General features: G+C 39.7%; 1 protein-coding gene across 1 annotated transcript; it reads right to left on the bottom strand.

Moving 5' to 3' along the window:
* Window positions 1-1209: 1209 nt before the first annotated feature.
* Window positions 1210-20415, bottom strand: RpL37A (ribosomal protein L37A). Its single transcript, XM_067136395.2, has 3 exons — window positions 20291-20415; window positions 19928-20056; window positions 1210-1405 (listed from the first exon to the last, which is right to left on the bottom strand). Exons 1-3 carry the CDS (start codon window positions 20291-20293, stop codon window positions 1259-1261), a joined length of 279 nt encoding a protein of 92 aa, XP_066992496.1. The 5' UTR covers window positions 20294-20415; the 3' UTR covers window positions 1210-1258.
* Between the last annotated feature and the right edge of the window lie 1204 nt (window positions 20416-21619).

The following is a 21619-nucleotide window of genomic DNA, read 5'->3' as shown; positions in this document are numbered from 1 at the left end:
CTAGGGAAGCTGTAACCCAGACTAATACACCGCGCTTGTTCGCAAGGGGTTGTCACCCTTAGGGAATCAAAAGTTAAAGACTTGGGTAATGAACTACCCGAGGAGGCAGGCGGGAGATGTTTCGACGCTATGCCCGAAATCATCCTCCCCGAATGCCACCCACTCTGATCAGGGGTCTCTGTAGCCGAACCAAGCAGCCAAGGCAATACCCACCTGGTCATAATCGATACAGCACGGGGTCCGATGTTGGACGATGCCTAATACGGGAGGACTGAGGCAATGAGCACTAGGACTCCCTCCAGTCACCCGCAATAGCATGTACCCCATAGCCTTTACAGAGCACTAAATGTAGGTAAAAAGAAATAAATAAGAATATGTCCTGGCATTCGGTTGTGCGGGGAGCTGTGTTGTCAGGCGGATACTACTGCCCGGGTACAGGACACTCCCACCCGCTGCTTCCTGGGTGGTTACCAACACGGGCTTTCGAGAGGTCGCACACATTGGAGCTCCCTCTCCAAGCAGCACGCACATTAAAATTTTAAAATGGTCTACAACTAACCCTAAAAAATAAAAAAAAGAATAAAAAAAAAAGAGGGGACCGTGGCCACATGACCCTTTTAAGTCGCCTTCTACACAGGCAGGGATTACCTGTGAATGTATTCAACCCCTCCCATCCACAGGAGGTGAAATACATTATACTAAACCGCAATCCATGTCCGCACCCAGGTCGCCCCTTACCATAGGCAGGGGATTCCGCAGATGTATTCTACATGTGCGTCCCCCACCCACAGGGGGTTGTATTTGGTCCGCGAGGCATTTTATTTCCCTCAAGACCCCCGGCAAGTTGGTTAGGACCCCCCTATCCGCCACCTGGGACGCGGCATGTGGGAGTATCACCTCTACGCCAGCGTAGTAGGTTCGTGGAGGCTGCATACGAGCAGCCAGGTTTTATACGGCGTATGTTCCCTCCTTAGAAAATAATTGCATCAGCAAAAGGTTGGGGTAATCCAATAAACCCTATTTTATTAGGACCTTTACGAAGTTGAATATAACCTAAAACCTTACGCTCTAATAAAGTAAGGAAGGCTACCCCAATCAATATGCAAATAATTAACACAACAACACCTAATATTCTTATATATACATAGGGAAAACCCTGTATGTTAACAGGTAGATGTATAGATAAGAATGAAAAGATAACAAATAGAGAACTTTCAAATTAATTTATTAGTACAAATAAAGAATACAGCATGGATCATTATTGCTCTTTAACTTCACGCAATCGCCGCACTGCAGATCGAACAGAAGCTGCTGCCGTTGTACTATATACCCAGGCACCTCCAGCCACAGTACGCTTGCAGCGTTTGCAGGACCAGATGCCAACACAACTGCGTTTCATTGCATCCTGTAATAAGAAATAAATACCATGTCAGTATTTGCACTTTCAAACAGTAACCATTAATTTTTACTGCCACTTAATTTGAAGCTTCTTATAGCTTTTAAAATACTTTGACACAACACCTATACCAGAAATTCCTACCACAAAAGCATAGAATTTCATAAGAAAATCATATGCATTGAAAGAAGAGAGAAATCCAAACTACAGGCAGCATCCCCCCCCCCCCCCAGAATAAAGAAGTTAAAAATATTAGGGCCCTTTCACACGATCCACTGCTTTCCACGCCACTCCACTCCACCAGAGGTGTACAGAAAGGCCGGTAGCGTTCACACGAGACACTTCGTGTGGCGCAACCTCTGCCCACTCTCGTCAACAGCAGGTTGCTGTCAACCGGCCTGAAGTGTCTTCCACTCTGGGCGACCGGAAGCTCACTGAATCAGATTAGCTTGTTCAGATGGTCAACATATGAGCTACAAGTTTGTTTCAAAATGTCGGTTCCATTCATAGATACTGAAAAGTTAATAATAGAAATACAAAATCATCCTTGTCAGTGGGATTAACGAACGACAGACTATTCAAATAAAATAAAAACGCTTCAAATGTGGAATGAAGTTTCCCATGAAGTGATTCCACTTTTTGCCGAACTGGACAACTCCAAAGAGTGAGAAGTTGATAACTACAGTAATAGGTTATAATTATGTGTTATATGTTAACTATTTCTTCAATATTACAATAACATGGGCCATTGAAAAATAATTAATCAAGGTTTTTTTTAGCAGTCTTCATTTCAAAAGAATTGCTTGCAATTAAATTACATAACATTTTCTTATTCGGACCGAACACGATAGCTGCAGTCGCTTATGTGTGGCCATTATCCAGTATTCGGGAGATAGTGGGTTCGAACCCAAATGTCGGCAGCCCTGAAGACAGTTTTCCGTGGTTTCCCATTTTCACACCAAGCAAATGCTGGGGCTGTACCTTAATTAAGGCCACGGCCGCTTCCTTCCCACTCCTAGCCCTTTCCTGTCCCATCGTCGCCATAAGACCTATCTGTGTCGGTGCGACTACAGCAACTTGTAAAAAAAAAAATCTTATTCATGAGAACTACCAGTGTTTTATTTACAGAAGGTAGGTGTAGGTAGCGAGGCCATATTGGTAGCTCATTAAATCAGTTGATCAAACGGTCAACATTGTGTGCGTCACAAGTTTGAAGTTTTTGTTTCAAAATATCGGTGGAATACATTTTCTCACGTTGGTGTCCTGACGTTGTAAACTTGCTTCAAGGATTGACAACAATTCAAACAAATTCCCACTCATACAAAAGTAATTAAGGAACATTTTTAGATCACTGGTACGTTCATCTAGAAGAACGATGAGCTCCTCGGGTTTTTTTTTGCTAGCTGCTTTATGTCGCAAGGAAGCAGCCGTGGCCTTAATTAAGGTACAGCCCCAGCATTTGCTTGGTGTGAAAATGGAAAACCATCTTCAGGGCTGCCGACAGTGGGGGTCGAATCTGCTGTCTCCTGAATACTGGCCGCACTTAAACGACTGCAGCTATCGAGCTCGGTGGCTCCTCGTTCTAGGTGATATGAATTCAATGGATGGACCCAATGAACCTTAGTATTCTTCTTTCACCTCAACCTTCTTTTCGTAAGAATAAGAATCCTAAGGAAAACGTACACGTCTATGGACCAGATTCAAACCGAGACGCAAAATATGTGGTGGGGACGAGAAGTTGACGGAAGTGGACAGCAAGTGTCTGAAAAGTGCAGTGGCGTGGAAAGCAAATGGACCGTGTGAAAGGGCCCTTAATGCAGAGCAATTCAAGAATACTACACTGACTGAGCAAATGTCATGGGATAGCAGAGCACTGATGAGCAGGTGTGTTGCCTATGCACCACACGCACCCTTTGCCAGCGGCAGTTGTACAGGAGATCTTGTGATCAGTGGCTGTGCGTGACCGGCGACATCTGAGACGGATTGTCAATAGTGACAGAGGGGCAACTGTGCAACAAATCATGGCTCAATTCAACACAGGCCGTGCTAGACACATCTCCCAGTGGACAATCCGTAGGAACATGGGTTCTATGGTGTATGGGAGCCGGCGCCGCATATGGGTGCCACTGTTAACCCAACGTCATCGGGCACAACGATGTGCATTTGTCGCCAGTCACCAGGGATGTACACTGGAACAATGGCGTTATGTGATATAGTCGGATGAATCACGATTTCAAATGCATCATGCCGATGGGAGGCACCGTGTATGGCGCACACCACATGAAGCAATGGATCCCTCCTGCCTCAAAGGTGTGGTCCAGGGTGCTGGTGTCTCTGTTATGGTCTGGGGTGCATTTTCCTGGTATGGAATGGGCCCCCTAGTTGTTCTGGAAGAGACTCTGAATGGTGCGCGGTATGTTTAGCTGCTCGGAGACCATCTCCACCCATTTTTGGCCTTCCAGCACCCAGACGGTTCTGCGGTGTTTCAAGATGATAACGCGCCACCACATCGCTCCCACGTCGCCCGGGAATGGTTCCAGGAACATGCAGCGGAGGTCCAACGACTGCCATGGCCACCCAGGAGCCCCGATATGAACCCTATGGAGCATATCTGGGATGTCCTGGAACGCAGGCTCCGTGCTATGGATCCTGCACCCACGAACAGACCAGCATTGGCGGCTGCTCTGCAAACGATTTGGTGTCAGCTGCGTCGAGATGACTACCAGGGACTTGTCAACTCACTTCCACGGCGTCTCACTGCAGTTCGCAGGGCCAGAGGAGGCCCCACACGCTATTAGGTGACTATCCCATGACATTTGCTAAGTCAGTGTATATCAGTGGAATCTGACTAGGGTTGCCATAAGTCCCGGAAAACCGGGATTGTTCCAGATTAGTGTGTGTCCCGTCCGGCTAACTAAAAGTCCCGGATTTTTAAAAAGTAATCCCTTTACTCCTAAAAGAAATACAATTTAAAACGCCCGCCCGCCCAATCTCTTAAAACTTTGAGTAAACTGAATGGTCGAGACTCAAGGAGTATCCATTAAATTTTACCCTATCGATCTTATTGATGAAGTAGTCAAAGTAAACTATCAAATTATTGCTTCTTTCTATGTACTTCCGGTGTTACAGATTGTTTTCAATTAGAAAACTGGAAAGAATCTTGTTCTATTCTATGTTCATAGAAGAATCTGTAGGAATCGATTAAATTCAGTGTGATATTCTGAGTGAATATTTAACATTTTTAAACATGGCATCGAAATGGAAAACAAAATTTAAAGATGAATACACCAAAGATTTTCCTCAATAAAACGAGGTAGAAGTGAATATGAGGCGGAAATGTAAACTATGCTAAGTTTCTTTTATTTTTTATATAGGCCTAAGAAATAGAACAAATGATTGGTGAAAGAATTTCGTTTACGGTTTACCTGAAATCAGACTTGGTAATTAAACAAAAATATTTTTCTTTACAATTGCTATTTTTCGACTGCACATGGGGGGGGGGGGGAAGTGACATCAAAGATCATGTAGGTACAGTGAAGCACAGGAATTCCGTAAGTTCCGCGTCCTCCAGTAAGCAACTGACGAATTATTTCAGTAATAATAAGTCAGAAGAAAGAAAAGTAGCTGCTGCAGAGGCAATGTTTGCTTTTCATTCAGTACGGCACCATCACTCATACAACTCCACCACGTGTACGAGCAAGTTCTTCCAAACTATGGTCAACGATTCGAAAATGACAAAAACATTTTCCAGTGCAAAGACAAAAAAACCGAAGCAGTAGTAAATAATGTAATTTCGCCTTTAATATAAGCAGAAGTGAAAGAAAATATTTCCAAGTGTGATTTTGTTAGCATTAGTACAGATCATAAGCATCATAAGATTTTTCCTGTAATTGTGCAATATTGACAAAGAGGAAGGTATCCAGTCGAAACTATAGATCTTGTTGAATGTAGCAATGAAAATTCTGACACAATTTCTGAATGAATTCATAATGTTACAGGACACAATAACATCAGTGAGAAAGTTAGTGCAGATGGGGGTGATAATACAAATACAAATTTTGGGGGTCTGGCTAGGAAAGGTAAAAACAATGTTTTCACAAAATTGAAGTCCAAATTAAGTAGGCCAATTGGGAACATGCATTATTTTCAAAAATTTTTTTTTTGAAAAGTACACCAATGAAATAGTACGTAAACGTATTACATTATGGTTTGTTGCCTTGTTTTCTACCATTAAAAAAATATTTAATAGTGCCATTCCGCAAGGCGAGTGAAACGGCCTCTGACGTAAGCGGCGCGCTGTGACGTCACGATCCAGTACCACATGGAGCTCTACCAGCCGTTGTGCATCAGCCGTTGCTAAAAGCCGATTGTTTATTATTCATGATCGCGAATAACTTCAAAATGACAGAAGAAAGGTTCAAAACAGCACAATCAGACAATCTATCATGTGTAAATGTCATCATTCTTGAAAAATAGTGACTTTTGTGGCCGCAGAAATTCGCGGATAACAAGCAAGTTTGTAAGTGGCGTCTTTTATATACGTGCAATGTACTGTAACCCATAGTATTAGGATAACAACGAACCTGGATAGATATCACATCACTTTCAACATTTCCTTCTAGACTGATTCCCCTATTAAAGAATAACATTACATTTTAGGGCTTTCAGCATTAGTAAAGTAAGAAATCGGATTTCAGCACTAACATAAACATATAGGTTGCATTATAGTACTAGTCCGCTTCTGTGGTGTAGTGGTTAATGTGTGCTACTCCCGGAGGCCCGGTTTCGATTCCCGGCTCTGCCATGAAAGTTGAAAACAAATAGTACGAGGGCTCGAACGGGGTCTACTCAGCCTCGGGAGGTCAACTGAGTAGAAGGGTTTCGAATCCCACCTCAGCCATCCTCGAAGTGGTTTTTCGTATTTTCCTACTTCTCCTCCAGGCACCTAAGGCCACGGGCGTTTCCTTCCCTCTTCTTTGTCTATCCCTTCCGATCCTCCCATCCTCCAACAAGGCCCCTGTTGAGCATAACAGGTGAGGCCGCCTGGGCGAGGTAATGGCCCTCCTCACCAGTTTCATCACCATACTCAAATTCTCACGTTCCAGGACACTGCCCTTGAAGTGGTAGAGGTGAAATCCCTCGCTGAGTCCGAGAGAAAACCAACCCTGAAGGATAAACTGATTAAGAAAGAAAGAAAGAAGGAAAGAAAGAAAGATCATAGTACTATAGGGCTATAATCTATCATTCCCAAAAATATATATATTTATGGTTGGGACAACTGGCCTACCCACTTTCGGGGCCCATGAAAGAGAATTAAATATCTTTGTGGAGGGAAAAAGTTAAACATGATAAAGATAAATATGACTTCATCTAGTTTTCACAAGTCGGGCTGAGTGGTTCAGATTGTTGAGGTGCTGGCCTTCTGACCCCAACTTGGCAGGTTCGATCTTGGTTCAGTCCGGTGGTAGTTGAAGGTGCTCAAATACGTCAGCCTCGTGTCGGTAGATTTACTGGCACGTAAAATAACTCCTGCAGGACTAAATTCCTGCACATCGGCGTCTCCGAAAATCGTAGAAGTAGTTAGCGGGGCGTGAAGCCAATAACATTAATTACATTTGGCTTTTAACAAGCTGAGCATATCAGGAAAGAAAAGTGTCCTGGTGACGTTTTAGTCGCTCAATACAGGAATGTCTTTGGGTGCTGTGACTTTTACTTTTTTTTTCTGTTTGCTTTACGTCACACCGTCACATATAGGTCTTATGGTGACGATGGGACAGGAAAGGCCTAGGAATGGGAACAAAGCGGCCGTGGCCTTAGGTACAGCCTCAGCATTTGCCTGGTGTGAAAATGGGAAACCACGGAAAGCATCATACATTAAAATTTAAAGTTTTGCCACTAGAACAGCTGACATGGAAAAGTGATTTGAAAATTCAAACAAATTCATCTTACGTTAAAATCTTCAAAAAAATAAACTGTAGACTTTTCCGATATATCACCAGCATTTCTCCAGCTCGCCAAAATCCATTTCTCCCTAGTTTTAGCGTCTTTGGAACGTTTATAAACAATTTGTTTGGTATGGTATGCGATGTGCTATTGCACATCGGAACTCTATACCATTTATAAGTTTTCTGCCTCACTGTCTGGGCAGGATTCATTTTAAGTCTAAAATATACCACTCATATTATTATTCAATGTATAGACCTCGAATTTAACCATACTAGACACTAACGTAAAGTAGAAATACGCAAAGTGTATCCTGCTTCTCACAGCACACTATGTGTTACTTCGTCTGCTAATTCAGTCAACCTGTACGATGACGTCAGGCCAATGAGATCACGTACTTGCGTGACGTGACATTTTCGTAGATTTTTATCATGTTTGGAGTTATTATTTGTACATTCTGATCACATTTTTGAATTCTGCATGCAATTTTGAATCAGATTAGCACATTTTTAATTAAAACCCCGGATCATGCATGTTCCCTATTGTAGGGGTTGGGTGTCCAGCCCATATTTTACATTATGCCCTACACATTGGTGCTGTCTTCCTGTAGATGTTCAGGCTTTAATAGTGAAAGTGTACAAATTACTTTTCTATATCGCCGCTCCGGAAGAACAATGACATAACTGTCAAAACTGCAATTGTACAGGAGATGCGAAAAACCGATTTATCTTTCGTTAATATTCAATTACGCCAAAAATTAAATTTGTAGGAAATTGTAACCAGGGAAAATTGTAACATATACAAGTGCACTACAGGATACAGAAATGTTTTCAAAATAATTACTTTATTTTTGCCGAAAATGACCCCTTTTCTGCAAATGCGTCATTGTTCTTCTGAAACTGTGATCAATGTAACGAAGTTTGTCAGTAGTATCAGGAAGAAAAAGACCCTACGTCTTTGTACCATTCTGCTAATGAAATAGGATGAATGAAATACAAACTATAAACACTGAAAGTAATAAAAAACAAAACTGTCAAGTGTAATGAGCTTCTCAACCAATGAAGTTTCGACCAGGAATCACACTTACGTCATTGTTCCAACGAACACGAAGAATCACTCGCGAAGTTAAAGACATAACTGAGATATACGGTGATATTGCTCTCAAGTGCGGTCACAAACAGCTAAGATTTCTACGACGACGCAATTGCCCTCTAGCGGCCTAGAGCATAACTACAGTTCGAACGATATTCATACGTGCGCGCTACGTATTTCTGAACCCAGACGACCACAAAACTCCATTTGATCAAATTGTGCAGTTGCGTCATTGTTCTTCCGGAGCGACGATATATACTGTTAAAGTTGCATCACTCATGGAGTTTTGTGAATTTCTTAATGTTACATATCAAGACCTCCAAAGGCATGTAAAAACAAGATGGTTAAGTTTATTTCCGGCAATTGAAAGATTTTTACGTATATTTCAGCCACTGAAACTTTATTTCATGTCACAAGACAAATGTCCAGTTCTCCTGAAGTCTTTTTTCTCAAATGAAGAGTGTGAGGCTTATTTCTGGTTTCTCACGGCACAGATGAATCTGTTTGAGTGTGTCCATTGCCAGGATTGAAACAAAAGAGATTTCAATAAATGAGGTTAGGATGGTACTACAGGAAGTAACAGACTTTAACAGGAAGACAGAATGCAGGTTTTGTTAGTTCAAAAGTGAAGGATTTCCTACCTGACCTACCAAAAGCACAATGTCAGATGTTACAAGATGAATGTATGTCATTTTATGAAACAACTATTTAATATTTGTTGAAATGGAGTGAGTCTTTCTCACAATTGCAACATTTTGATTGGTTGCTTCTATAGATGTCTCTATCTGGATTAAAGAACTACCAGAACACTGGACAACAGCCCTCATTCACCCACTGCACAAGAAAGGAGACAAAACCGACCCTAATAACTACAGGGGAATCTCGCTCCTAGACATAACATACAAAATATTTTCAATAATCATCCTTAATAGGATAAGTTTACAACTTGAGAACTAGGAGAATATCAAGGAAGTTTCAGACCCTGGAGGAGATGTCCTGATCAGATCATGAGTCTTAAGTTGATAATGGACTAAAACAGGACAGGAAACAGAGATAGGGTGATAACATTTGTAGATTTCAAGAAAGCTTATGATTGCATCCATAGAGAATCTCTGTTTAAAATTTAAAGATACCTTGGACTACACCCCAAATTAATAAACATGATAAAATTGACTCTCACCAACACCAAATCAAAAGTGAAGTTTAGGGGTGAAACATCACAGACATTTGAAATTAAAACTGGACTACGGCAGGGAGATGGGCTCTCACCGCTATTATTTAACTGTGCTCTAGAAATGGTAATGAGGGAATGGTTTAGGACATGTCCCCCCAAAATAAGGATTAGCCGAAAAATCAAAACAAACTGCCTGCGTTTTGCTGACGATTTAGCATTACTAGCAGTGGACATAAAAGAAGCAAAAACCCAGATATCAGAACTTCAAAACATTGAAAATAAAATTGGCCTCAAAATATCATTTGAAAAAACAGAAATTATGCCCCAAAAACCAACACAGCTAAAAGAAGTTACCATAAATGGTAATAAAATCAAAATAGTAACTCAATTTAAATATCTTGGAGAAGTAATAACACATAACCTAAATTTAAAAAATCTCAATCCAAATAAGAACAAATAGATTAGCTAAAGCACAAAAATTAACATGGGATATCTACAAAAAGAAATGTCTATCAATAAATACAAAAATAAAACACTACAACACAGTTATAAAACCAGAAGCTACATATGCAGCAGAAACACACTTTTACCTGAATAAACAATCAAAGACTGACAGACTTCAGAAAATTGAAAGGAGGATTGGAAGAACCTGCATCAACAAAAAATACCAGAAAGATGGACAGTGGCAGTTAATACCTAACAAAGTCCTGTACAAAGAGCTAGAACCCATTACAGATACTATGCGTAAGAGGAGACTGGGATTCTTTGGACATATCATGAGGATGCAGGATTCGAGACTTCTGAAACAACTAGTACTAGCCGCAAAAAAATATTTAGGTTGCCCAGCATGAACACAGAGCTAAGCACAAAGTATAATAATTTTGTATTTGGTTGTCTGCGATGGTGGTATATAGTGAATTTTTGTAGTGTTCCTCTTGGATTATAGGTGAAGTTTTCATGAGTTCTCTGTCATTATTCATTAATATAACGTGTGTTATACGTCATGATGAATATTTTCCCTCGTTATTCGTTGATGCACGAACACTCAGTAAGCGAGTGAAATTATAAAACGTCGGGGACGGTAAAATGTCACTTAAATTTCGTTAATTCAGTGTAGATTAGACTTCTGGTATACCACAGTTACCTGTGAGTTACCTAAATGCGCTTGTAACTTTAACTGCGCTGTTAACTTTAATGAGTTTCCCGAAACTTAAATCCAGATTTATAAGCCCTGGTAATAAACAGTGCAGTTATCGTCATGTTTAGTATCTGTCGTCCTCCAATAGATGTCTCTACGCAAATGATTTTAGGGTTATTTTGGTAATATCTAGTTACTTTTACTAGCAGAAGTTTTCTACAATGAAAAATGGTTAGCAAATATGTACACAGTCATCTCAATCAATCTCTCATAATATGAATATACAGTATGTGCGATCAAAGAATGCAAACATTATATATATTTCCCGTTCCTTCTTATTCACAGTACACAGTCATCGTCTAAATTTCACCTTGATCGTTGTCGTCAGTAAAATTATAAAAATACACAGCAATTTCCAAACAGATCACTTTTCACTGATCCAGAACACAACAAGTGTAAACGAAAAAAATCCATAAATGAAAACGTGCAACACACTTTGGAACCTATCATTTCGGCACTGAAGTTCTGCACTGATGGTGCGATATCCATTTGTTCCCGCTGCAACTGTTGCAGATTTTTTTTTTTTGTAGATTGCAAACAAACCGAAAACTCCTACTTAAAATACGCATATGCCGTTTTTCTCTTCAAGGATGCTGGATATGTACGGTAAGATTGTCGTTTCTTCAGTTTTTCTTCCATACTCGACGCCGAGTCTTACGTACAAAATGTTGCTTATTCCTGTTCGTATCTCTCTGGGGACTCACTCATTTATCATTCTTCTTTGACATGTAATTTCACCTGATCAGATGCCAAACCCTTCAAGAATTCAATTTTTTTCCGGGCTTTCATGGCACAACTTGGACAACACGAAAGCATTACAATCTGCGATCTCCAACAGCCAAAAGAAAATAGCCATATCACTCAATTTTTCATCAGTACTGTAGTTCCCTAATGTACTCCTTGAACTGAGAATTTGTAGTTCATAATAACTGCAACGGACGAGTAATTTGAGATGTTTTACTTACACTGGGCACGCAACATGCATCGACAAAAATACTCTCGTAACTGCTGATGTGAAGTCCACTTGAGAATTTCAATCGACCCTAGCGAGCTAACCCCGACCTAGGGTGTGAAGTGTGTTGACACAGATAAGAAGATGACATAACCTACAGCTCCCTGCAAGATTTTTAATTAAGTCCAGATGTTTTATGTTTACTGGGAGTCTATGAGACCTCACGTCACCGGTTAAAGAATATAATAACATTAAAAAAGCAATGAAAAATCAATATTTATTATTCAGCAGGCTTATATTAAATGCATGCTGGTACCAAAGATATTTATTATTTAATACAAATGTAAATATTCCATAATTTCAGACTGGGTGTTAACTAACTGTTGGTGGGACACATGAATCAAAGCATGACGAAAGAGATCTTAACATTAATTCTACTGTACACAGAAAGATCAATTTGAGCCTGATGAAAATCCATTTGATTCGAGTTCTATTTTATTTGACGATTCATTTCCCGTATTGCAAGATACATCTACATTAGAGGCGTCATACTCCGAGAAGACTATAACCTAAACAGACGACACCATGTAAGTGGAATCAGTGACTAAAAGCCAGTGATAACGTGGAAGTAAATGTACTGACCAAAATAATGTCGACTCCAGCACACCCAAGCACGTTAAAATTACAATGAATTACTGTAAATATATTATAACCAGTTCATTATCACGTATTAATGTTTACGAAACTAATATAAGACCTTGTAAGAGTGGCGCCTCATAGCGGTATATGTTGGAATCAGTTCTAACATAGAGGTAACTACAGCACTAGCTGCAGTTACCAGTCGTTGCGCAGATAACTGTGAAGAAGCCGATAACTGTTGTTTCGTAAACTCGTTTTAAACATATCACCATGCAAAGTCACTGATAACTACGCAACTACAGATAACTGTAATTCCAGAAACCGGCCATCAGTCTATGTTTGTGAAAACCTTGACTATACTATCACGAAGCGTCACTGAGTGAAACTGTAAGTATTAAAATCTGCTATAGATTAAGTTATGATGGTGTCATCACTGCCGTGAATATCAATTTGGAAATGTGTGTAAGTGTGTGTTTGAAAATATTCGTAAAAGACCTTTCTCCAGTAGTCCTTTCCACGAAAAATGCAGCCTTGTAAAATGGTAATGTTGATTTTAGAGTGTGTAGTGGGGCTACAATTGCTTATAAGTCCTATTTAACACACATTTTTACAGCTGGGATAATGAATGTGTTCACTGCACACCACTGCTGCCATTTACTAAAAAAGTCCTGATGCCATGTAAAAGAGAAGCAAGAAAGAACACGTGGTATCTGTATCGTGTACCAATGTACAATAAGATTGCAGAAACGTCACAGCTTGAAAGTATCTCAGGATGCGGCCAGCAATCTGAAAATATTAGGTTTGCGGTGAAAATGGATTTTCCCCCCACTGACGCCACATTACTCACACATCTGGCTGTTGACAAACTTAAAAAGAATACAGAAAAACATTTCCAGATTACTACCCCTTTTCCCAACCAATCACCATGAATTTTGGCCATAAATCTACTCAAGCCCCCTGTTAACATGCGAGAGGTTGCACCCGTTTTAGAACGCGAGAGGTCGTGCAAAGGCAAATTGCTCACATTTCATATTTTAATGAGCTGCTATTTTCCTTTGGCGGTGAATGCTTTGATAAAAATATAAATATGTACCCTGTGTAACTGCCTTTCGACTAGTACTAACATAATTAATTACCCAGTAACAATATTTTTTCAATGAAAAAAAAAAAAAAAAAAAAAAAAAAAAAAAAAAATTGTCGCAAAATCTGGTAAAGTTACGAGAGTTTATAAGAGCGCGAGAGGTCGCGCATGAGCAAATTGCCGCAACGTTTCCATTTGCACATTTCAATGAATGATTTCGTCACAATTCAAGATAAAACTACAGCACCACACTTCACTGAAAGTCACCATAAACCTCATGAACTTTACTTAAGAAACTTTCTTGGAAATGCAGTCATGTAAGAATACACTACACGAGGGGTCGCATGAAGGCAATATGCCGCAGCAGATGCAAGAGTGAAAGAAAACTTAAACTACTCCGGAACACAGCAGGCAATACACTGACGATAATCAACGTCAGGCGAGAGAGAGAGGGATGAAACGAGAGCCCTAAGCCATACAGCGGCTAGCAACGAAATTATTAACAAATATTTAAAAGTGCAGCAAATTGCCGCGGGTGCGACCTCTCGCGTGTTAATTTTGACAAGATAGACATCACAGTGCCAAACATTTTGCCCCACAAAAGCTTGATTACTAGCCGGTAAATCCACTGATGAGAGGTAGGCGTAATCATTGACCATATTGTGGTACATCGCGCTCAGCAGAGAGATCAGTGCTATTCATGGTGCAAAAATTCTGTTTGTTTATCAAGTTGTAATTATTTTGACACTTTTGTTCGTCTTGAAAAAAATACTTAAAAACCAAGTTGCTCACAATCCAAGGTTTTACTGCACTAATAAATTAATTGGTTGTTAACACAAGATTTTCACGTTTCTCCCAACATTTCTTGAAAAATATTTAGTGTTGTTAACTTCTACAAGTTACAAATGCAAATCTAGAAGGCACTGGCAGAACCACACCGTTTCTGATGACTAGAGCTGGGATTTCTATGTAATTACATATATTGTGCCTTGCTATTTAGGTGATGGGAAAAGTCATATGTTTACAAAACACTATATTAGAGTTATTATTACCGAATTTCATTTTACATATTTGTGGGTATTCTACATATTCTTAGTGATATTACATAAAATTACATATTTTAGAGTTTTCCTGTTTTCATATATAATAAATTGCTGAACTGAAGTTTCACACTTAATGTGGGGCTGTTGTCTGTTCTCTCAGCAGGGGGATTAAGGTAATTATGAGTGACAGGTATTTGAGATGATAGGTGGAGGTAGAGACCCTTGCAAAATAGGTTAATCTAAAGGTTCCAATTAGCTGCAGGAAAACTGTTACTTTACATGTGCCAGTCTTAAATCTTTCATCCCTTTTAGAGTTAATTGCTTTACAACTAGCCACTTTCATGTTGGAGTTTCCAGGAATATTTTTCTAAGCGCATTTCTGTGGCCTCTTTGTTATGTACTTAGGAATTTCCAAATCTGTTGTTAGAGCTGTCTTCCTTTGAAATGTCTCAATTAGGTTTTAGTTTCTTTTGAACAGCTGAAGAACATAATTCATGAACATCAGTTTCCTCTAGAGTCAATATGGCACCAGTAGCATCCTCGCTGGCTTCAAAGTTAAAATAATGGATTGCAGTTGACGATCCTTTGCAACTGATGGCAAAGTAGTGATCTGCCAAGCATGCAACAAATATATCGCATGTTCCATGAAATTCCAGCTTGAGCAACATGCACAAAGTGCTCTGCATAGAAAAAACCAACAGTTAGGTCTACAAAAGAAACAAATCCTTTTAACACAGATGCAGCCTTCACCTTCAAGTAACCTTTTTTATAAAGACTTATGCAGTGCAATGATTGCAGCCAATATTCCATGGTATAAACTTAAAGAGCCTGAATTCACATCTTTTCTGGAAAAATACTGCAAGCAACATGTTCCTAACCAATCAACACTAAGCAAGAATTATCTTCAAGTCTGCTACGACGAGGTAATGCACAACATAACTTTAGTGACTCCAAAGTGGTCTCCTAAATCACCGACATCAGGGGCAACTTCCGCCGGCTTCCAGAAACCATCAAACGTCTAGAAACATCAGGACTGCCACTGCAAGATTCTATTGCCATCATAGAGGATGCTATTGACAAACTAAGTGCTGTGCATGGGGAAACTGATGCAAGTGTATTGAGTAAATTGCAAAAAATGTTGAAGAGAAATCCTGGTTATTCAACATTTCACAGTGTGTGCGCCGAATTCTAAATGGAGATGACATTGATCCCCTCGAGGACATTTCTCCAGCGAAAATTTGTCCTAAAATTTGCCCCAGTTACATCATGTGATGTTGAAAGATCTTTCTTTGCATATAAGAACATCCTAAGTGACAAACGCCTTTCCATGACCCCCGAGAACATCGAAAAATACTTAATAGTTCACTGTGCTACAAAATTTAAGGAATAAACGTGCTTTGAGTGTTGAAAATAATAAGTTTCTATTGAATATGTGTTTGATATATTCATATAATATGACTCCCAAGAACATTGAAAAATACTTAATTGTTCATTGTGCTGCAAAATGTAATATGAAGCGTGTTTAGTGTGTTGCAACTGACAAAATGGTAAGTTTATACAGTATTAATTATATATTACATATTTTGCCCATTCTACACATTTTGCTACTTATTTTGGTGCTTTTTGTTACATACTTATGTACATATTATGCCACTTGATACTACATAAAAATCCCAGTTCTACTGATGACGCTCCAATGCAATTTTGTTTGAATACAACAGTAAAACATGGCGAGTGAAGTTAATATAAGGTGGTCAAGATATTTGATTCACAATCCCAAGTTACGAACGCGAAACTGTAATTTCCAGAACCCTATCATCCTTTCCACGCTGTTCTGATGTGTGCTTTATTATAATGGTTTTGAGGTCTTGTTTCTTAAAATTTCGGCGTGGGAACAGTCACAATGTGTGCCACTTGCTAGTGCAGGAGGCCGCTACTCACAGCGAGTCAGGACAGTACAATGTGCAATATTGGAACTGCTGTAATTCGACAGCAACGCGCGCGCTTACACATTTACACAATTTTTGTACAACACACACACACTTTTCTACATCACAAAATATCTCCCTTTCAAACACTAAAGTAGACATACCTTCTCTATGAAATAAACAAGTGCCTGAAATGACATGCAAACACGCAGTTCATCAAGCACCTAGCTATTCTCTCCACTTCCTACATTACTTTTCACCACAGCAACATCACTATCATCAGAATTACGATCACTATCACGTGAGTCATCATATATGTTGTTTAAAAGTAAAGAAATACTCTTGTCAGACAGCCACACTTTACAGTTTCTCTCCATAACCAGCTGTCACAGAACTAAAATTGTCTTCAAAGGAAAAGGGAATGGTCAAAATGGAGAGTTGATGTTGGGTCATCAGTCCATAGACTGGTTTGATGTAATTCTCCATGCCAACCTATCCAATCTTAAACTCTTCATTTCTACAAAACTACAACATCCTTCATCAACTATAAACTGCCATATTCATGCCTTGGTCTACCCCTACTGTTCTTACTGCCCACACTCCCTTCAAAAACTAAATGAACAAACCCTGAGTACAGTAAGATGTGTCTTATCATTCTATATCTTATTCTGGTCAAATTTTGCCAAATCGTTCTCCTCTCACTAATTAGATTCAGTATCACATCATTCGTGATTTTTATTGACCCATCTATCCTTCAGTAAAATGAAATGGCGTTGGCTTTTTTAGTGCCGGGAGTATCCGAGAACATGTTCGGCTTGCCGCCAGGTGCAGGTCTTTTCATTTGACGCATTTAGGCGACCTGCGCACCGTGATGAGAATGAAATGATGATGAAGACAACACATACACCCAAGCCCCATGCCAGCGAAATTAACCAATGATGGTTAAAATTCTCGACTCTGACACGCTCCAGACAGAAGTATTCAAAAACACCTCTCTAATTCATATGTCAATGTTCAAAGTGAGCAAATTTCTAAAGAAAGGCCTTTCTTGTATGCACTATGCTTAGTCCACACCAAAGTTAATAAACAATGTTAATGAAAATACTTCTCAACACGTTAAGGTTCATCCACACCAAGATGTTTTCGTTAACTTTGTTAATAAACATTTCTGTCTGTTAATAAACAAAATAGCGTGTTCATTAACTTTTCGAGCATGTTGATAAACAAAATTTCTTTAACTTTTCATTAACATTTTGTGTTTTTGTTAACATTTCGGTTCGCACATGCGCAAAGACGCAATTAGAACACGCAAATTTGCAGCGCGGAATATTTTTTCTTATTTTTTGAAATAGACTGTCAAATTGCAAGCAACTCGTATACACCATACAAACACATAAGTGAAGTGTAGGAGTATTTCTCTTGCATGGTCCTTGGTAGGAGTGACCAGTCGCTAGGAATCTTCAAGTTATACTTAGCCTAACATTAATGGAGATGACATTCCGATAATTTGTATAATTTCTTGCAATTTCAGGCCCAATTACTGTCAACAAGAACTGAAAGTCTTGTGGGGACATTCTCAGGAAGTTTTGAGATCACTTGCCACTTTACATTGGCCAATAAGAATACAAGTAGCTACTTCATAAATGAACATGGCGTGTAATAATCTTAATTAGGTTATAAAAGTAAATGTACTTCTTGGGACGGGATGGTGGGTTCCTGAACATAGCAAAGAACACATCTCTCCTCAGGGACGCTCTTCAAGTAAGATTTCACTAATTCCACTCACTTGTTAACATTACAAATTACGGCAGTGTACGGGCTGAACTAATACTATTTGGCTTTGCTGTGTAAACAACAACAGTACTAGTACGTAAAATGCATGCCAGATGTCGTACAGCGATGCATAAGAAATTCATAGTTTTTTCACAAGTTGCCAATACGAATCTCGAAGATAACCGGTCGACCGATTCAGCACTACGGTGTCCATGTATCACAAAAAGGTGCACTTACTATACCTAGATATTAATATAAGGAAAGGTCGTAGTAAGGATGTAGCGGTAAAACTCCCACAAGCGGGCCGGACATGGCACGCCTCACACCCTGCTTGCTGTACACACAGAGGCTGTTGAGAAAATGTGACGATAGGTTACAACCACCAAATTAACTTTTTTCTTGCCGTGTGGGCAGTAGGCGCCGCGGCGATAGTTAAGAGCCTCTTGAAGGGAGTGTGGCCCCCACTGTTCTCGCGACAGAGCTTGGCCTGGATTTACAAAGATAGGTTACAGCTACTAAATTACCATTTTTTCTTGACGAACGAGTGTTTTTATTTTGTGCAGGTTGGTGTGGCAAGCATGCAACATCTAGCGGGGAAAAAAGTTACATAGACATCTTCACAGCTGATCAAAGCTAGCCAATGGGAGTAAAGATAATGGTGGCAATTTCTTGTTTCATGCTGTCTTGCTTTCAATTTTCCTATATAAGAAAGAATCCTTTTTGGGGCAGGATGGTGGGATTATAGCAAGCGTAGAGGAAGGATCTCTCCTCTTTGGTACTCCAGGTATTGTAAAACGTTCCTTTTCAATCTTTACTAATGATTACCAATGCTGGCCCGCTTGCGGAAGCGCCACCGATGTAGCTTAAAGGAGAGGGCATATAAGTCTCTAGTAATACCCCAAATAGAGTATGGTTCCAGTGTATGGGAACCTCACCAGGATTACTTGATTCAAGAACTGGAAGAAATGCAAAGAAAAGCAGCTCGATTTGTTTTGTGTGATTTCCGACAAAAGAGTAGCATTACAAAAATATAATAATAATAATAATAATAAAGTTATTTGCTTTACGTCCCACTAACTACTTTTCAAGGTCTTCGGAGACGCCGAGGTGCCGGAATTTAGTCCCGTAGGAGTTCTTTTACGTGCCAGTAAATCTACTGACATGGGGCTGTCGTATTTGAGCACCTTCAAATACCACCGGACTGAGCCAGGATCGAACCTGCCAAGTTGGGGTTAGAAGGCCAGCGCCTTAACCGTCTGAGCCACTCAGCCCGGCTTACAAAAATATTGCAAAGTTTGGGCTGGGAAGACATGAGAGAAAGAAGATGATAAGCTGCCGAACTAAGTGGTATGTTTCGAGCTGTCAGTGGAGAGATGGCGTGGAATGACAACAGTATACGAATTAGTCTGAGTGGTGCCTTTAAAGGTAGGGAAGATCACAAGATAAAGTTGGAATTCAAGAGGACAAATCTGTGCAAATATTCGTTTATAGGAAGGGAAGAATTCAAGAGGACAAATCGGTGCAAATATTCGTTTATAGGAAGGGGAGTTAGGGATTGGAATAACTTACCAAGGCAGATGTTCAATAAATTTCCACTTTCTTGCCACCGGGGCGACTGCCCTAAATGCAGATCAGTAGTGATTGATTGATTGAACATGTTTCTCGTATACCATTAAAAAAATTAACCTACTGAGAAAAAATACTTCACCTTTCCGCAAAACGTGCAAGTGTATTTCGAATGTTGGGTGATTTCCATTTTCTTAACCATTTTCCTCAAAGAAGCACCATATCGAGTGCCATACTTTCCAGTGATTCCGACCTTCTTCGTTCTTTTGGCCTAGAAATAAAACAAAGAAATGGAATACAATAAAAAATAGGCCCTCCTAAAAACAACCTGCATCAAGTATACGTAGTCGTTTGGAGGTTATTAAAACTTAATCTCTTCAAAATTTCAATATACATCATGTCTAGCGCTGAAAACATGCTTAAAAGAAATAATTAAAGTGCATGTAAGCATAAAAGATCAAAATAGCTTTCGATTGCAGAGATATGAGCTGATTAAAATTATTACCATTCTTATATTTTATCACTCCAACCACAACAAGGCAGACAAATTTCACTTAGGGCCAAGGAAATTTAAACTTTCAAAGAAGATCTAAAAACAATTTGTAAGCGTAGCGTATACGAGTCCAACACTCGGCAAATGGATTACTCGGCGCGCTGCAAACCTTGTAAGCAGCGATGAGGAGTATCGATTTCAGAAATGGCCGTGTGGGCGCTAAAGATGCGTTTTGCTTGTGCCATCAGTCAGCATTCATCTAAAATATTATAATGGCAGTAATAGCCAGCAATTTGAATTTATATCGCGTACTACTTCCTAGCGAATTTGAATTTTTTCCCCGTTCTACTTCCTAGCGTTTGGCGGCAAGGGTCGATGATTTTAATTTTTAGAGTGACGTACTTCGTAGCGTTGCGCGCTAACCTGCCACTTTGTTTAGCTTTCTGTGAGTCCGAAGTGTTTCACTTGATCTATTATTACGTTACTATTATTAGTACGTTAAAATTTTCTTGAATTCTGGATGAAATTCTCGATTTAGAGTTATTAACCGAGCTTTTCTATGATTACGTTTAACCCTGCTTGGTTTTTGGTACCTTCATCGTCTTGGATTCTGGATGAAGTTTGCACGATTTACTGGCCTCTGGTCTTTTAATTAACAATAATAATTAATTAATTTGCTCGATGTATTTTACTTGATCCATTATTTTTAACTCCCCTTGATTTTTGGTACACTCTCTTGGATTCTGCAGGGACTTTGCCGCCTTATCCGATCTTTTGCTGGCAGTGTAATAAACTGCCGGAAAAAAATTAGTACACCCTCTTAGAGTTTTCCAATTCACTCAAGATAGGGATGTCGCAGTTCGTCAGTACCTGCGGTGCAGTGAACATCGTTCCTCAGCTGACGTGTGACTCAGTGTAGCATAGTTAGTGGCGAGTGAAGTGTGTTAAATGGAGAAAGCGGTTGGAGGTGGTGGCACCAGCCGTCCCTCAAATCTGGACATGGATTTGGAGGTCGACCACGAAGAAGAAATTCCCGCAAAGAATGAACAGGTAGCAGGGAACTCTAATGATGAAAGGCCTCCAGCTGATCAAAATCTCTCAAAAAGCGAGAATAGCTCATCACCTACAGAACTGTATCCCCGTACTCATAGGGGTCCTTATTTGATTAATTTTGAACCTGTGAGTAATAATAATACAGGTAATTTGCATCCTATGGCCTTAGGTCGACTTTTTTATGACAATAAAATCAGTGACATAAAATCTGTTAGTCGCAAAGGTGCTCGCCGGATTCAAATTGCATTTAAGTCTGGTCAACACGCCAATAGTAATTTTCACCATCCA

Source organism: Anabrus simplex, chromosome 1 (genome assembly GCF_040414725.1).
Source record: "Anabrus simplex isolate iqAnaSimp1 chromosome 1, ASM4041472v1, whole genome shotgun sequence".
NCBI lineage: Eukaryota > Metazoa > Arthropoda > Insecta > Orthoptera > Tettigoniidae > Anabrus > Anabrus simplex.
Note: the sequence above shows the minus strand (reverse complement) of the source record. Positions and strands in the feature narration are given on the sequence as shown.

Bases quoted from the DNA above. Each gene is read 5' to 3' on its own strand.
- RpL37A (XM_067136395.2), bottom strand. The intron at 1,406-19,927 runs GTGAAGTATTTT...TTCTTATTACAG, and splicing joins CTTGCACGTTTTGCGGAAAG to GATGCAATGAAACGCAGTTG.